Source organism: Nicotiana attenuata, chromosome 1, assembly GCF_001879085.1.
Source record: "Nicotiana attenuata strain UT chromosome 1, NIATTr2, whole genome shotgun sequence".
Taxonomy (NCBI): domain Eukaryota; kingdom Viridiplantae; phylum Streptophyta; class Magnoliopsida; order Solanales; family Solanaceae; genus Nicotiana; species Nicotiana attenuata.
Genome location: NC_031989.1, coordinates 104,317,587 through 104,336,549, shown reverse-complemented (window position 1 = coordinate 104,336,549; position 18,963 = coordinate 104,317,587). Strand labels below are relative to the sequence as shown.

Genomic DNA, 18,963 nt, shown 5'->3' with positions numbered 1-18,963 from the left:
TTAGACACGTGGAAGGCCTACGATTAATTAAAGTAGGGAAATTACCAGCTATGTCCATTTATAAGTAGCTCATTACAAAAATTGGCCAATTCATAAAATATTACTAATATTAGCCAAATAGCTATTTGTAGCAAAATTAGGTCAAATTTTTGCTTTTTTTGAGTGGGTGTTATTAGAATAGATTGAGTACATCTTAAAGAGTTCGAATCTCAGTTTTGGGATGATTTGGTGAAGTTTTCAGGTGGTTTGAATTGAAAATTCGAAGTAAAAATCGAACATGAAAAAAAATGATATGTGTATCACATTGTGTATCGTTTGTGTATCACATATGTATCATATTTGTATCAATTATGTATCACATGTATATCCATGTATACCTGTGTGTGAGATACATGCGTGATACATGTGTCGCATAAGAACTTTTTTGAACTCGATTTAATTACGAATTTTGATATAAAATCAGTCCAAATCATCTCCAATCTTCCTCAAATTTTGTATATTGACTCATCTATATGTTTTCAATGAATTTCAACTATACTCATTGAAAAAAGTTCTAGAAAGATTACCTTATTTATTCCGGCAAGCTAGAACTTCAAGTATTCTTCCTAGCATAGCCCATAAAATTCCCCTTAGGTTGATGAAAATCCTCCATAATTGTACGGTCAACTTGCAATTCGAAAAGAGATGACTTATTGTCTCTGCCTCCTCTCCACATACGTAACATCTAGAGCATAAGTGTCTCCTCTCTTGATTAAATTGTCTTGTGTCTGAACTACCTCTTTTGCTAATAACCATGTAAAGCAAGCAACTTCATAGGGAATTTTGACTTTCCATTTCAGCTTCCATGGCCAACATCCAACCTGATTATTATGTAATCGTTCAACTTGTTATGAATCTAAAAAAACATCATTTGAATAAATCACAAATGCTAATGAGGTCAGTGAAAAGTCATAGCATCATCTTGCATTTGCCAAAAGAAGGTAAGGAGGGAGAGGGAGAGACAAGACATAGATTAGTAAGAACATAAAAGATATCTCAAGGTTGAGCAGCTACTTAACAGATTATCTACTGATGATCATTGTCTATTGGATTGCTAATCCAAAGCTATATGCAAGCACAATATGAGATGATCTGTCTCCAGTACAGATGTAGCAAGAATAACCTGAAAATGGTCTTATATGGTACAGCTAATGCGTATCTCCACATGAGAGAAAGAGAGAGAGAGTATGTGTAAAATTAGACAAACAGTAGGAATAGGACGAATGTCCACTACCAAAGTCATGTTTTGTTCACCTAAGCCTGAAGAAGATAGCAACCGCAAATAAACAGAACAAAAGGAATAACTAGGGCCATAAACAAAGAACTAAAACCTTTAATATCATATTAATAGCCACTTAACTTCCACAACAACACTTTTATGTTTCAGAAAATATTATAGAAAGGTTCCTTAAAAAGATCGTAACTGTAGTCATCCTTGTTTCAGTTTAGCCTCTATGTTCAAGAGGACGATAGACGTAAGTAACAAGCCTCTAATAATATATAATTAGGCGCTACACTTCTCACTGGGGAATTCCAAGCTCACAGAAACCACTTATCTTCACCAATAGGAAGCACAACAGAATCCTTGGGCAAGAACTAACCTGGAATGGATTTGTACACTCTGATCCTGTTACAAACGAGGTAATTTTGGTTTCTACAGTCTTCCTCGCGCTAGAGTTTGCATTTGAGACAGCAGAGGAATGAATTGGTGCCATTGTAGCTGATGATAGAGTTTCTTTAGGCAACTGGAACATTGATACCCCGCACACCCCGCAAAATTGAAGATGCATTAAACTTTTCAGCACCTATGGACTGTAGAGAGGTATGTTTAGAGTGAAGACTGAATGAGTACATGATGCAGAAAACTTTGAAGTTTGAATTTGGACATCCAACTATGGAGTTCCCTTGCTATTTGGTAATCAAAAGCAAGCTTTCACAAGGAGAGCTTTTCAGAGCTAGTTGAGTCACCTGGCTGACGAGTCTTTCCGTGAAATTATTAGAAGTTAGTTGTCCTAGCAGCGTAAAGTAAAAAAAATCATTAGTGGAGTTTACTTTCACGTAGGCACAAACACAAAAAATTTACTTTTTGCTTTTCTTCAGGCTGGGGAACATCTTTCACAGTGAATCCATGCAAGTTTCGATTACAAAAATTTCACCTTTCAAGTCCGAGGACACAGTATGGAAGCATTTTACTGAAATTAGGAAAGATGTCAATTTGCTCTACAAAAGTATATTATTCGATAGCCTTCCAACTGCATTAACATGTCATCATTAAGTTAATCTCAGGGAAAATATCTATTAGCCTGAACTAAGTGTCCTTAACATCTATTTGGATCAATATGAAACCCTATTGTTCTCACTAAAGGGAGAGCAAATTACCAAATCCAAGTCCTAAGTGCTTATTCAACTGAGAGATAAAGTAGAAAAGGTTACTATAAAAGGGAAATGGGATCAAGAAGCATAATATCTGCATCTGAGGCCTCTAACCATCAAGCAGCAATTAAGATATGAACTTATTTAAGTAGTTGTCGTTTTGTAATACCATAATGAAAACTCAATTTAAAAAAGAACTTTGGCAGTTCCAGTTAATCAACTAAAATATGACAAGAACTTACCCTATTACGTTCATATTAATACCACTTAACTTCCAAAAAGCACTTCAATATTTCAGAAAATAAATTATAAAAATACTTTATATAGATGGTAGCTATAATAGTCCTTCATTCAGTCTAGCCTCTGTGTTTCAGAAGACGATAAACGTAAGTAACATGTTTCTACTGTAATACATATTTAGCTACACTTCTCATTGGGGAATTCCAAGCTCACAGCAATCCACTTACTTCACAAATAGGAAGCACAATAGTACCAGTGGGGAAGACCTCATCCGAAATGGATTTGTACACTCTTACCCTGTTAGAAAGGAGGTAACTTTTGGTTTCTGTAGTCTTGCATTAGACAAAAGAAACCAAGAGATTATTTCCCGGAGAAAGTATTCTCCCTAATTCTTGCATACAAGGGTAAAACTGCTATGGCAGTTTCAAACATGACTTTTTGTCGGATCAACTATGGTAATTCAAGCTCACTTGATGCTGGCCATCTGTGTGCAGTGATGCTTAGGAGTTGGTACCATGTTATCATGTAAGCTGTGGTGTTACATTTATGGTTATGTTACCAAGACCTAAGAAACTATCAAAAATATTGTTTCTACGACTATTACTAAGTTACAGAAAGTTGTTGTTGATTATTGAAAGGATAGAAAACTATTACCTGAATAACTAAATACCACGGAAAATGATTTTCCTAGACTTAACATGTGCACATAAGGAAACTTTCATTTCTCATATTAAGACTGCAATAGAATATGATTTCTAAGATAAAGTAGAATTGAAAAACAATCAAAATAGATGTGCCTCCTCAATAAGCTTGCTTGGACAGCTCAAGCAATGTTCTAATTGCCATTCTTTTAGCTTCGACAATTCCATTAGATGTGATTTCTTTCGCAGAGGTGAAAGGAAAGTGCATCACAGTAATAAGTCTAGCTGAATAAACCAAGTGAATAAAAATTCACTTCTTATTTCCCGAATGAAACTGTGGTATCATGTTTAGCAAAGAAGGATTCTCTGCTAGAAGGTGTATCAGTAACTTTGCTGTAGCTGCATCAAATGAGAAGCCCCTTTCATTCATTTCCTTCAAAAAAGTTGTAATTTCACTGATTTTGCTGAACTTGAGAAATCCTCGCAGAACAACATTGTAGGTGCCATTGTTTGGTGAACAACCATTCTCCTCCATTTTTCTTAACATATTTTTAGATTCATCTAACAATCCTTCTAGACAAAATCCATTTATAATTGTGTTGTATGTTATCACATTGGGAAACAATCCAATTAAAGAAAGCTTCTCAAAAACAACATGAGCTTTGTCAAACGAACCATTTTTGCACAATCCATTAATTACAACATTGTGAAATTCAATATCAGTATTTTCTCTCTGTATTTCCAACTCATGAAATAGCGACATAGCTTTCTCAACAAGTCCATTCTGAAAATAACCACGGAGCAAAATGAGATTAGTGCATAAATTAGGTTTGAGCCCTGTAGATTGCATCTTAACAAAGAATTTTTGCGCAAAATCAGTTCTTCCAACATCAAACAGGCCTTTCAAAATAATACTGTAGGTGAAACTGTCAGGTCTCAATCCATTTCGAGAAATTTCATGAAACAAATGCATGGTCTCATCCAATTTATTGTCCTTACAATATCCATTTATTAATATATTATAGCTAACAATGTCAGGCTTAATGCTCTTACCTATCATGGAATCGAAATGTCTCCTTGCTCTATCCATTTGACCGCGCAAGCAATATCCATCAATTATCACATTGTAGGTGACCACATTAGGCTCCACACCTTTTCGAATCATGTGTCTCATTACCTCTTCGACATCTTCAACTTTTCCTTCTTTGCATAGTCCATCGGTTACTATAGTCAAGGTGCAGACATCTGGATAAATATTAAGATTTACCATTTCGAAGAACAAAGTCCTAACCTCTTCCCACCGACCAAGCTTACAGAAACCATATGTGACAAAGTTTGGAGGAATGCCTTTTTGTTTCGTCTCTTCAAAAAGGCTAAATGCAGCATCCAACATTCTATCTTTGCATAGGGCATCTATAACAATGTTATAGATGTATGCATCGGGCTTAGTGCTTCCTTGTTCCATTACCCTAAGCAAATCAAAAGTTTTTTGAGTATGACCCCTTTTGCTAAGCCCATTCATGACAATCGAATACATGAAATCGTTAGGCTCACAAATATCCTCTCTCACCAACTTTTTGAACAAGTTAATTGCGTCTTTGATCTTATTTTCAGCAAAGAGTCCCCTTAGTAAGGTGCTAAAGGTGACAACATCAAATGGAATGCCATTCTTCAAGTAAATGGCTAACATTGAAAATCCGCAGTCAGAACGATGCATTAGGCAATAATTGTTGATCACTATATTCAAGATGAAATTATTAACTGGGATGTTCAATTTCAGCATTTTTCGAACAAGTGAAATAACAGCAGAGTAATGCTTCATGTTTACCATAGTCTTTAATAATTTCGAGAAGCTAAAAACAGAAGGAAGAGGCTGCGTTCTGATCATCCGACGAAAGAGGCTCAGAGCATCATCTAAACACTTGACATTCTCAATATTGCAGTGAAATGAAGAATAATATCTGATTGCAAATGCCGAAGCAGAAGGTGAAATAGCAGAAAAAGAGAGAAAGGGAAAAATACCATTGGAAGAGTAACGAAGCAGAGAAATTCTCGTCATCTGATTGCAATTGCCGAAGAGAAAATTATTGTATGCTATCTCTGTATGCCCTAATTTTTTTAGAAAACTTGTTCGTGATACTAATTAGTAACTGTATTATTTAGGCTGATTTTTCATATTTAGCTAAAAGTAATGGATTTTCGGCCAATTCGTTTAGGCTGATTTTTTATATATTTAGCTAAAAGTAATGGATTTTCCGCCAATTCCTTTGACGGGAAGCGGGCGGTTAGCCACTAATAACACATGTATTTATTTTTAAGCCACTATTTAAAATGTCTTTAGTTTTTAGCCACTGCTTTAATAAACTTTAATTGCCCGAAAGAAAATATCCTTCTGCTCATGTCCTTAACTCTTGAACTTAACTTCAGGACTTCAGGACTACATGTCCTTAACTTTTGAACTTGTAACTCTAAGTTTAGGACTTCAGGACTACATGTCCTTAACTTTTGAACTTGGAACTCAAACTTAAGGACCAAGCGTCCTTAACTTTTGAACTTGTAAGTCAAAGTTAAGGACCTATTGCCCTTAACTTTTGAACTTGTAACTATAAGTTAAGGACTGTCTGTCCTTAACTTTTAAACTTGTGTCCTTAACTATTGAACTTAACTTCAGGACTACATGTCCTTAACTTTTGAACTTGAAACTCTAAGTTCAGGACTTCAGGACTACATGTACTTAACTTTTAAATTTAACTTTAGGACTTCAGGACTACATGTCCTTAACACAATTATCTAAACTTTTGAATTCCTAATTATCTATTGTTTAAGAAAATCTAAAAGTCACTTCTTTTAGAAAACCAAAAGTCACGTCCTCCCACGTCTGTGATTATTATGAGTGAATGGTTTTGCCAGGCAATTCAACTCCTGAAAGCAAATACAAAAGGAAATGAGAGGCTTATAAATTTTATATGATTAATGCATTTCGTTTCTTCTGTTCAAAATTGGATTTCATATATGAAAATAATGGAAACACTCATACGGACCCCAGAACGCCATTGCAAAAGGAGAAGTGGATCTATAAGGAATGAATCTGAAAATGGCGTATTTCCGTTTGGGAAGGAAAGGGTAATACTGCCTTTTCGTATTAATTTTAATAGACTAGTGGCTACTTTTGCTCAGCATTAAAAATGCTGAATAAAAAGTAAATATCACTTAAAAAGTGGTTACCCCACACAATTTTTACTTCGTTTGACAGATTTGCACCCAAAAAAAAATACGCAGGTTTTAGAAAAATTATCATTTATCTAAAGAAGAAATAAAAAGTATACATACAGTTGAAACTATATTAATTTGGATAAAAAATTTAATTGGTTTAGAATACCTGCAACTTTTTTTATTAGAATTTGACCCTGAAAAAAAAATGCACAATTTTAATAAATAGCCACTACATCTAGAGAAAAATTATTAAAAATACACAATTGAACTCCATGTTTTTGGCTAAAATAAAGTTTTTCCAGCTAAAAATAATGAGTTTTAGCCAAAAAAGAATTTTATATAGATTTGGCTCGAAAAGAAGAAATATACAAATGGAAAAAATAGTCATAGCATCTAAAGATGATTAAAAGGAAATACGTAGATGGCAAAACTTTATTTATTTGGCTAAAAAATAGAGTTCAGCCATATTTTTTTTTTTTTACATATTTGGCCCGAAAAAGAAGAAATACACAGTTGAAACAAATAATTATTGAATCTAAAAAAAATACAAAGCTAAGATAAATATGCATTTTATATTTTGGATGAAACAAGAAGAAATACTAATTTGGAGCAAATAAATAATTTTATGACTACGTGAAAATATGAAAATATCACATTTAGAAGCTGATTTTTTTTTATTTTTCAGTCTCACCTGCCTAAATGAAAATACCTATATATATATATATATATAGGACAAAGTAGGCTTATGGGCAAGCCCCCTCATGTCGCAATGGTGTGGGGCGTCAGAGGCTGTTATCTCGTCGCCAACTCGAAGGGGCTGAGGTTCGACGCAAAGCTTTTTGGTTGTTAAGTAACAGCGTAAGTCCTTCTGGTTTGCATTAAAAGTGGCTTAAGTATCCCCCGAGGATGTCACGACCCCAAACCCGGTCGTGATGGCGCCCAACAACATTGCTAGGCAAGCCAGACCACAATCGTTCCCAATTTAACCGTAAACCTCAAATTGACAATCTAAAGAGATTATAATAGTTTTAGAATAATAATAATCCGATATTTATAATATAATAATACTGAGAAAAACTACGAAGTCTGATAAAAACTCCCAAAGACCTGGGGTCACGAGTCTAGAGCCTCTAAACAATCTGAGTAATAATAATAGAACAAAAATACTCATGTCTGGAAATGTCTATATAAATAATACTGAAATGGGAAGAGTAGTCAGGTCCTACGAACGTCAAGCAGCTACCTCAACAACTCTGATAAGCTCTGGAAACAAAGACTGCTCAGCTAAGCCTCCGGTGTACCTGAATCTGCACACAAGGTGCAGGGAGTAGGGGTGAGTACTACCGACTCAGTGAGTAATAAGCATATAAAATGTCTGAAGATAAGAAATCCACGAAATGCCACAAAGCAAAGCTAAAACTAACAGTCTTACATCTTACTACGATCTAACAGCAAAACAACTTCAAATAATACAGTCAAGTAAAATGTAATGATGCAATGCAATGCACATGACCGCTACGGCGTGTAGCCCGATCCATTTAACGTCGACGGCGCTCACTGGGGGTGTGTACAGACTCCGGAGGGGCTCTTTCAGCCCAAACGCAATATAATCATATCATTCGCTGTGGCGTGAAGCCCGATCCATACTCAGTCCACAATATGCATATGAGTCATATAACAAGTTCAACCACTTTTCCCAATTTCCAATTTATTAAGAAGAATATACTTTAGATATTTAACTTCAGGAAAAGTGACTTAGCATTTCATAACAGTGATTAAACACAGGATTGAGATCAATGAACATACAAAGCATGCTATCACAATGGCATTCATCCTCTAAGGATGCTACAGATCGGCACAAGGCCCCAAACACGGCAATAAGCCCAGACATATTCAATACAGGGTGCGTATCAGTCGCCAATATAGAATTTTTCTTGTTCGGGATGGAATAAGTCTCAATCCCCAGTCATAACTAATCCCGCACCTGCCATGGGGTGCGAGTCACGCCCTACAATAGCGTCACAATGTGATAAGCCGGGGTTTCAAACCCTCAGGCCATCATATACACCAACTACTCACCTCTAACCGGCCGTAGAATGGTCCGCAATGCCTTTTCCTTTCGTATAGACCTTCTCGCGCGTCGAATCTAGTCAAAATCACAACGAATACATAAATATGGGGTAAAGAATCATAACCCAATCAAAAATACTCGAAAAGTACTAAAATTCACGAAGTTGGTAAAACCCGAGCCCCTGACCCACTTCTCAAAAAATTCCGAAAATCACACCAACGGATTTCTCGTCTCGCCACGAGTCCGTGCATATAAAGTTTACCAAAAACGGAGCTCGTTTGACCCTCCAAATTCCATTTTTACATCACAGCTATTCAAGCCCTAGCTTAACTCGTTTTTGATGAATTTTATACAGTTTACATGTAATTTCTATCATAAATTCGAATATTTAGGCCAAGGAACTTACCTCCAATTGATTCTCAGTCAAAACCCTCGAATTTCCTTGTCCAAAGCTCTCAAGAACGTCAACAATGGAGGAAAAATAAGAAAGGGTCGCGGATGAAATATTATTTTAAAACCCTTCTGTCGCCCAGTTTTTCCCTTACGCGAAAGCGGTCAAAGCCCCGCGCTCGCGATGACCAAAATTCGTTGACCAATATTTAACCTTACGCGAACGCGGCTACCATCCCGCGAACGCCAAGCTTCAGAATCTCCAACTACGCGAACGCGTCCCTGTGGCCGCGATCGCGATGAACAATTTCTCAGGACCTCATTTTCCTTCTACGCGAACGCGTTACACTGCATGCGAACGCGATGCTTCAGCTGCTAACACTACGCGAACGCGATCGCTTATACGCAAACGCGATGCACCAGGCCATCAATCTTTACGAGAATGCGAGCCTGCCTCCGCGAACGCGAAGGCCAAAACAGGCCTGCATTGCTGTTGCATTTCTGCTGCACTTTTCATGTTCAAAATTACCCGTTAGCCATCCGAAATCACCCCGAGGCCGTCGGGACCTCAACCAAATGCACAGATATGTTCTATTACTTCATTCAAACTTGCTCGTAACATAAAAACACTATCATAAACATCAAAATCATCAAATTACCACGGATTCAAGCCTAAGTTAAACTAAAACTTCCGAAACTTGCATTTGATCTAAAACCCGACCTAAACACCTCCGAATGATCTGAAACTTTGCACGCACATCCAAGATCATCTAATGGAGCTACTGCAACTCTCGGAATTCCATTCTGACCCTCGGATCAAAATCTCACCTACCATCCGGAATTCGCCAAAAATCCAACCTTAGCCAATTCAAGCCTAATTCTACACCAGACCTCCAAATTCAATTCTGATTGCGCTCCTAAGTCACAAATCATCCCCCGGAACTAGTCGAATCATCAGAAATCCATTCCGATCCTTCCAACTCATAAGTCAACATTCGGTTGACTTTTCCAAATAATCCTTCTCATAAAGAGACTTATTGTCTCATTTCTAACCGAACTCTAACCAAATTACTTCAAATTCTCCAAACACATATAATGAAACATATAGAAGCATAAAACGAGGAAAACAGGGCGGTAACTCCCGTAACGACGGGTCGGGTCGTTACAGAGGAGTTCGTTTATTCTTTACGTTTGAGTTTTCAAAGATATGACGACCGACAGCATCTAATGGATCCCCGTTGGCAATAACCACGGTAGTAGTTGCGGAACTACTGGGTCGGGAGAGGACAACCTCTTGTTCCCGGTCCTCTTTCTTCGCTTCAGGGACGGAGGTCCTACAGTAGGTAACAGTAAGCACAAGCAAGTTGACCGAAGGGGACCAGCGCATCTACTCCTCCGCCGAGGTGTCGTTCTTATATATAAATGAAGGTGTCCATTATATAAACCCTCACTATCCATGCCGTTCATATGAGTTCATTTCTAGTCTTAATATATGTCTTCAAGTTTTCTATAAACTATATATTTCCTCTGTTCCATTTCATATAGCAAACTTTCCTTTAGTATGTTCCAAAAATAGCGTGTATATATATTTCCTCTGTTCCATTTCATACAGCAAACTTTCCTTCAGTATGTTCCAAAAATAGCAATATATATACGTATGGGATGGGTCTCCAACACCCGATGTCATAAAATTTTATTTAAGTTTTCTGCAAAGTATATAGTACTCATGTGTTCCATTTCATATAATACTCTTTCCTTTACTATATTTCAAAAAAAATGGCACCTTTCAATAATTGGAAACTTGTTATCGTTAAACTTCACATGCCATAGAGAGAGACAAAGAGAGTGTGTGTAAGGGGAAGTAAAAGAAAAAGAGAATACCCTGATACGTCCATAATAATACCACTTAACTTCCACAAACACTTTAATGTTCCACAAACAAAAATATAAAAATACTTCAAACAGATAGCTATAATTATTCTTGATTCGTTTTAGCCTCTGCGTTTTAGACACGATAACGTAAGTAACATGCCTCTATTGTAATACATGATCAGCTATACTTCTCATTGGGGGACTCCAAGCTGCACCTATATCTGGATTTGTACACTCTGACCTCGTTACAAAGGAGGTAACTTTTGGTTTTTGCAATCTTCCTCGCGCTAGAATTTGCATTCGAGGCTGTAGGGATACAAGATGGTGTCATTGCAGCTGACAGTATAGTTTCTCAAGGCAAATGGCACAAAGATTTCACTGAAGAAGACTTTCTCATTTAAATTGAGCTCTTGCACGTCCCGCTAAATTGGAGATGCATTACCTTTTCAGCACCTACGGACCGTGGAGAGCAATGTTCAGATTGAGCCATCTCCTCTTCATCTGCAAAGGCATGAATACCTAGTTGCATCAAAACCAGTAATAATAAGCCAATCACATTAGTCGGAATGAGTACATAGTGAGAACAATAAGACGGACCTCTGAATGTTTCTTGACCACCAGAAATGGACCGTGCATCTGTGCAACCTTCAGTAAGCAGAGTAGAAGTAACTGATACCAAAATTAGACTTTGGTTCAAGAGAAGTGAAATAAGACAACTTTTAGAAGAAGGGAGTATCGCCTTATATACGTTTCTATTTCTATTGATATATTTATGAGCATATGATAATACTGCATTCCCTGAATCCATTTGCTATGATATACTCCCTCGGTTTCATTTTGTTTGTTATAGTTTGACTTGGCATAATGTTTAATAAAAAAATGTAGCCTTTTAAAACTCGTGATCTTAAATATTACATAATATTTGTGTGGCTATAAAAACTTCTCATTAAGTAAATAATGAAATATGTAATTTGTTTTAACCAGACTAATAAAACATAATGCCAAGCAAAGTGGAATGGAGGGAGCTCAATGATAAATGATGAAAAGTGCATATTTTTTAGTATATTTGCATATTAATTCTTGTGTGTGTCGCGGGAGATTACATGATTTTCTAAATGAAATATACTCATTATGTATTTCTTATGTGTAGGAACGAGTTTGGATGATAAATGATTAAAAGATGACAATTCGACACAAAAAGAAGAAATTAAAGGAGTGGGAGCTCGTCTATTTCGTGCGTGGCACGAAGTCGGACGCGAAAAAGGAGAAAAGTTAAGGCACAAAACAGCGAAGCGAAGCAAAGGCACGGAGCGCTTCGCGAAATGGAAGAATCTCAAAAGCTGGATCCGCGTCAAAGTCCGCGTCTAGACGCGAAGGCAAACGCGGATCCGCGTCAAAGTCCGCGTCTCGACGCGAAGGCAGACGCGGATTCCAGCTCTCCCATCCGAAGTTGGATTGAAGAATTCCGCCCCTCATCAACCCTAGGTTATATAAATACATCCTAAAACACCACTTTGAGGGAGGAGACACTACTTTAGGGTTAGACAACACCCTTGGAGGCAAGAACACGCTAGGAGCAAGGAGGAAGATTTAACTACGAGTTTTTCCCCTTCTTCTTCCTATTTTATTGTTGGTTATGAATTGGAGTATTGTGTTTTCACATACTTTTATGAATAGCTAATTTATTATCTAGAGTTTTGATGGAACCTTTTGGGGATGAATTAGTTGTTATATTAATATAGTTTTGAGTTAGTTGTTAATCTCTATTTGTTCAACTACGTTTTGATTTTGGTTAATTGAAAGGATCCTCAATTAGCCGTTCCTATTTATTATGTATCTGCTTGAGAGAGAGTGCATATTTAGGTAGTTGTTTGAACAACATCACTCCCGGAGTATAGGCGAGACATAACCGAGGGTTTAGAGGTTGGATTAGAGATAACGATACCTCGGGTGCGATCTAAGTGAACTGTAATGTGAATCTAGCTAGCGTAGCTTGAGAGAGTGCGTCTAGTAAATTATCATAATTGCTTGAGAGAGATTTATGATAGCTGGAGAGTTCATGATTGATAGAGGCAACTAAGTCAAAGCTATAAGAAACATACAATTAATGAAATCAACAGTTGGGGAAATCATAACTCTAGACCTCCTTAATTTAGTCTCCAAACCTTTGTCTCGTTAGTTGATAATTTTACCGTTTTATAGTATTTGTTGGTTAATTAGTTAGATATAAAAATCTTAATATTATAATTTAGAAATTGTTCAAACTTGTCTTCTTTGTGATATTGAACAATTACAGCGAAACCTTAGTTCTCTGTGGGATTCGACTCCGGACTTTCAGATCGAATTATATTTGCAGCTGTAAATGCTACTGTGTTAAAACACAAAATCAGAAAGACTGTTGGAAGAAAAAAAAACCAGGAAAACAGTAAAGTATAAAAGATATTCCGAGTCCATAATTTGCTTGTGCGTCCTTAAGGAATTTTAACCCCCTCACATGTTGCCAAGGTAATGGATTAAATCCTCCCAGGATGAAACGGAATAAACCTTCCTGCAACAGTGACAATACAAACTGCAGGATACCAACGAACTCAAAGAACGGAGCAAAATCACACTTACGAAATTTAGAAGAGATTCTGCGAAATAGAATGCAGGATTTTCAGAAGGAAGGAAGTTCTGTAATTTTTTCAGTGTGTCGAAAATGCATCCATGCCTCAGAATTTATAGGCAATTATCGGAGAGGTGTGATGTCTGTTCAGGAAAAGTGTCTGTTCAGAAGGGAAATATTAACGTTCATCGTTTTTGGATTCCAGATTTCAGTTAATTTCGTTAATTATCTGACTGGCTTTTAATTAATTATTAAATAATTAATTAAATAAATTTTATCCAAAAATAATCTTATCGATCATTTTCCGAATCCGAAGCCGAAGCCGAAGCCGAAGCCGAAGCCGAAGCCGAGATGAGCGAGCGACAACGACGGCGCGAGGGTTCATTCTCTTCAACTCATTTTAAGAGCTCTAAGAAGTGATCCTATATATATACACACAAATGTAGTTGTCCCTCACTAATGAGGGACAAAGTTCAAGACAAAAGCTCACTTCATTCAAATTTTCATTTCCCTCCATTTTATTTCCCACCATTTCCAATTCACACTCTTAGACTTTTAAAGCCCAATGCTTAAAGTCTTTAAAGCCCAATGCTTAAAGTCCAACAGCAGCGACCGCTTATCCTTTTTAGGACTAGAGTTGGGCGTGATTACTCAATCATCAAAAGTGACAATATGTCGATAGAACTTTTCATGACCTACTTTCATGTACACATAAAGGATCAACATAATTCATTAGTTATAAGCAGCTAAGCAGTTGGTAAATTTGCAATGTGAACTACCCTAATTGGTGTGCTTATTTTCAGATTGAAAATAGGTGTATTATCTTTAGCTACTCCATATATACATGTATCTAAGGGGTAAACTGCAATTATTCAAGAAAAATTACAACTGATTAAATCCCAAAGGAAAGAAACAGATAGTCGTAGTAACCTTTTCCGCACCAATGGCCTGTCGAGATATATGCTTAGAGTGATCAACCTCCTCTTCATCTGCCAAAGACATGAATATTTAATTGCATCAGAACCAGTAATGACAAGCCAATCACATTAGTCAGAAGTATTTAAATGAATAAGAAGCAATCTCAATCGTAATGAAACCAAAATCTCAAATAAATAAATAAATAAATAAATAAGTGTACTATATATCAAGTGTAAGAGAAAAACCATCTTAAGCTTTTCACCTCACTTGAGGTCAGAAGTATTTAGATGATCCTGCAGATTTTGGCGTGCTTCCTCAATTTTGGATAGTCCACTACATGCTATAGTTTTAAGTGAACCACCTAATAATAAGCAGAGAAACATGTAATTTACTATAAAATTGTACATGTGAAACATCTAGTGAATCAACTGCTTGCAGCAAGGTTTGGAACAGAAGGAAAAAGTTTAGGACTCAAGCAATGTTCTAATAACCATATTCTTTCAGCTTCCGCAATTCTGTTTATGTGAGTTCTTTTGCAGAGTAAAAGGAAATTGTGTCATAGTGACATGCAAAGCTGAATAAATCAAATGAAATAAATATCACTTCTTATTTCCCAAGGGAAACTGTGGTATCATGTTAAGCAAAGAAGGACCCTTCGCTATAACATCTATTAGTAACTCTACAGTACTTGCATCAAATGAGAAGTCCCTTTCGGTCATTTCCTTCAAAAAAGTTGTCATTTCACTTATTTTGCTAAACTTTAGAAATCCTCGCACAATAATATTGTAGGTGCCATTGTTTGGCGAACAACCATTCTCCTCCATTTTTCTTAGCATATTTTTAGCATCATCTAACAATCCTTCTAGACAAAATCCATTTATAATTGTATTGTATGTTATCACATCGGGAAACAATCTAATTAAGGAAAGCTTCTCAAAAATAGCACGAGCTTTGTCGAGCTGACCATTTTTGCACAATCCGTTAATTACAACATTGTAAAATTCAATATCAGTATCTTCTCTCTGTATTTCCAACTTACGAAATAGCGACATAGCTTTCTCGACAAGTCCATTATGAAAATAACCACGGAGCAAAATAAGATTAGTGCAAAAATTAGGTTTGAGCCCTGTAGATTGCATCTCAACAAAAAAAATTTGCGCAAAGTCAGTTCTTCCAACATCAAATAGTCCTTTCAAAATGATACTGTAGGTGAAAATGTCGGATCTCAATCCATTTCGAGAAATTTCATGAAATAAGTCCATGGCCTCATCCAATTTATTGTTCTTACAATATCCATTTATTAATGTGCTATAGCTAACAATGTCAGGCTTAATGCTCTTATCTATCATCGATTCAAAAATTCTCCTTGCTCTATCCATTTGGCCGCGCAAGCAATATCCGTCGATTATAACATTGTAGGTGACTATATTTGGCTCTACACCTTTTCCAATCATGTGTCTCATTACCTCCTCAGCATCTTCGACTTTTCCCTCTTTGCATAGTCCATCTGTCACTATGGTCAAGGTGTGCACATTTGGATAAATATTCGAATTTACCATTTCAGAGAGCAAAGTCCTAACCTTTTCCCACTGTCCAAACTTACAGAGACCATCAATCAATGAATTATACGTGACAATGTCCGCAGTGATGCCTTTTTGTTTCATCTCATTCAAAAGATTAATTGCAGCATCTACCATTCTATCTTTGCATAAGGCATGTATAACAATGCTATAGATGTACGGATCGGGCTTAATGTTCCCTTGTTCCATTACCCTAAGCAAATCAAAAGTTTTTTTAGTATGGCCCCTTTTGCTAAGCCCATTCATGACGGTCGAATACATGACTTCATTAGGCTCACAAATATTCTCTTTCACCAACTTTTTAAACAAGGTAACTGCATCTTTTATCTTATTTTCAGCAAAGAGTCCCCTTACTAAGGTACTAAAGATCACAATATCAAATGAAATTCCACTCTTCAAGTAAATGGCTAACACCGAAAATCCGCAGTCAGAGCGATGCATTAGGCAATAACTGTTAATCACAATATTCAAGATGAAACCATTAATTGGGATACGCAATTTTCGCATTTCTTCAAAAAGGGAAACAACAACAGAGTAATGCTTCATATTTACCATAGACTTTAATAATTTCGAGAAGTCGAAAACAGAAGGAAGAGGCTGCGTTCTTACCATTCGATTAAAGAGACTCACAGCATTATCTAAACACATGACGTTATCAAACCTTCTTGTTGCCCCAAATTTACCCTTTGTCGGAATGGATGTATTGCTATGAGATGAAGAATAATCTCGAATTGAAATTGCCCAACCAATACGTGTAATAGCAGAAAATGAGATAAAGGGAATACTATTGCAAGAGTAACGCAACAGAGAAATTTTCGTCATCTTCAATGGCTAAGGAATCTCTCGAATTTCTGAAAGGACTTCTCCAGTGAACCCTAATTTTAGGATACGGAAACGGGTCATATTTTTTTATCCGTAGAAAATGTTAAAATATCATGGTATAGCCAGTTTTCACACTGGTCAATGAAAAATAGCCAGCGTTTACCAAGTCAATGAAAAATAGCCACTATTTTGCCGCAACAGGTACCGGTCCAGTATAATATACGGGAGTTCTGGTGCATTTGTGTACGAACTCCAGCATATTATGCTGGACCGGTATACTTTGCTAACTCCTGTAAATTTTGCGGGAGATTGGAGCACCAGTGCTCCAAACTCCAGTATATTATACTGGATAATTATACTTGCTGGAACTCCCGTAAAATTTGCGGGAGTTCCAGCATAATTATGCTTGAACTCCCGTAAAATTTGCGGGAGTTCCAGCATAGTTATCCTGGAACTCCCGTAAAATTTATGGGAGTTCCAGCATACTTATGCTGGAACTCCCGTAAAATTTGCGGGCGTATTTTTCCGGATTTTGAACAGTGTTTTCGCTCAGATTTAAAGTGGCTAAATTTCGATGACTTTTGAAACTTGGCTATTTTTCAACGACCAGTGATAAATCTGGCTATTTTTGAATTTCTCCCGTAGAAAATGAGTCACATTTGCTACTTTCAAATACAATATTTACCCATTTACTTTCAAATATTATTCATATCTATTCTACTACCCTTTATTTCACTATTCCTATATAAAAGTCCATACAGTTATACTATAGACCAAATATGCCCCATTCGTTAATAACCGTGTTCAGCACTAAAATAGGCACGTAAGGCCTACAATAACAACAACAACAACATACCCAATAGTCTGGAAATGTACTACCTTGTGAGGATAGAGAGGCTCTTTTCTAATAGACTCTCGGCTCAGACACGTGGAAGGCCTACGATTAATTAAAGTATCCCCCTCTCCCCTCTTAAATCTATATCTCTGTTTTATATCTGTATATATATATATATATATATATATATATATATATATATATATATACCATATTAGAAGCACAAACTGTTTAACCAAAAATTAGATTTTAGGTCAAAGCTTGAATTTAGAAGAACACGGGTTACTGATAATCGGAAAAGAGTATATAAAGAAAGGAATTTGTGAATAATATGATCAGAAAGCAAGTAAATCAAAGTATATTCCAATAGTATTTTTTCGTGCTTACAGCTATTTGTGACTTTCCTTTTATAGCCATTTTGGGAACACAGACTTTACCTTTGTTATAATAAGACAATTATGGGCAATTAATGACTTTAAATGTTACGTTATGCAATCATATATGTTAAATACATATTCTCTAACATTTCCAGTATTTAATACTCATTGAATGTTGTATCTAGGCTTTTTTTTGCTGTCAGATTCATTCCTTTGACTCTTCACAATCTTTGACCTTTAAATGTCTTGAATAGGTACGAGCGTTGAATTACTTGTATGACTGCTCGTGCCTTCTCCATTTAACTTGTTAGTATGTGCTGTTGCTCGTATCTGTTGTTGCTCGTATTTGTTAACCAACCTTAATTCTTTGACTGTTTGACCAGTCTACGTGTCATGACACGTCACCATATATATATATAAATACAATTTTTCCCAATACAGATAGTCCCTCCACTTTCCATTTATTCATCAGTTTGAATATTTGGGAAGTGGAATTCATTAAAGGAGAATTTTTGTCAGCATTAATGCTCTGACAGAGTTGACGCTTCAATCATCACTTCTATTTAATATTTTAAACACGTGTCATCTTCTTATTGGTTCCACAGTTTTACAACACTTTCTCAGGCTTTCTTTTCGGCTCCACTGTTCATGACCAGTTACCATTATTGTGACCCTTCCATTACTGCATTTTTACTTTTGACGGTCACCCATCAGTATAAATACGATTTTTCCTTTCACCTTTTAGCACATAAAACTTTTTTTCTCGAACACTTGAACTGTGCAAATCTCTGTTTACTTCTTCTTCTTCCTCATCATGTCTTCTTCGAACCCTAACCCTAAGAGAGTTCCTATTTTAGACAATTTTCCCAATGCCCCTGTTAGACATAGAAGAGGTGGGAGACTTCGTAGCTTAGGATCCTCTCGTGGTGGCCGTTTTGCCATGCCTTCTCCTAGCCCTGGTTCTTCCTCTAGAACTAGAGGTTCTTT

At 36.5% G+C, this 18,963-nt stretch overlaps 2 protein-coding genes across 2 annotated transcripts; both read right to left on the bottom strand.

The window, feature by feature from the left end:
• Positions 3,499-5,406, bottom strand: LOC109231579 (putative pentatricopeptide repeat-containing protein At1g12700, mitochondrial). The gene has a single exon (XM_019397234.1). It carries the CDS (start codon positions 5,350-5,352, stop codon positions 3,604-3,606), a length of 1,749 nt encoding a protein of 582 aa, XP_019252779.1. The 5' UTR covers positions 5,353-5,406; the 3' UTR covers positions 3,499-3,603.
• On the bottom strand, positions 14,962-16,764 carry LOC109241947 (putative pentatricopeptide repeat-containing protein At1g12700, mitochondrial). The gene has a single exon (XM_019408776.1). It carries the CDS (start codon positions 16,762-16,764, stop codon positions 14,962-14,964), a length of 1,803 nt encoding a protein of 600 aa, XP_019264321.1.

Coding starts and splice junctions, on each gene's coding strand:
- LOC109231579 (XM_019397234.1), bottom strand. CDS start 5,352: ATGACGAGAATTTCTCTGCTTCGTTACTCTTCCAATGGTATTTTTCCC.
- LOC109241947 (XM_019408776.1), bottom strand. CDS start 16,764: ATGACGAAAATTTCTCTGTTGCGTTACTCTTGCAATAGTATTCCCTTT.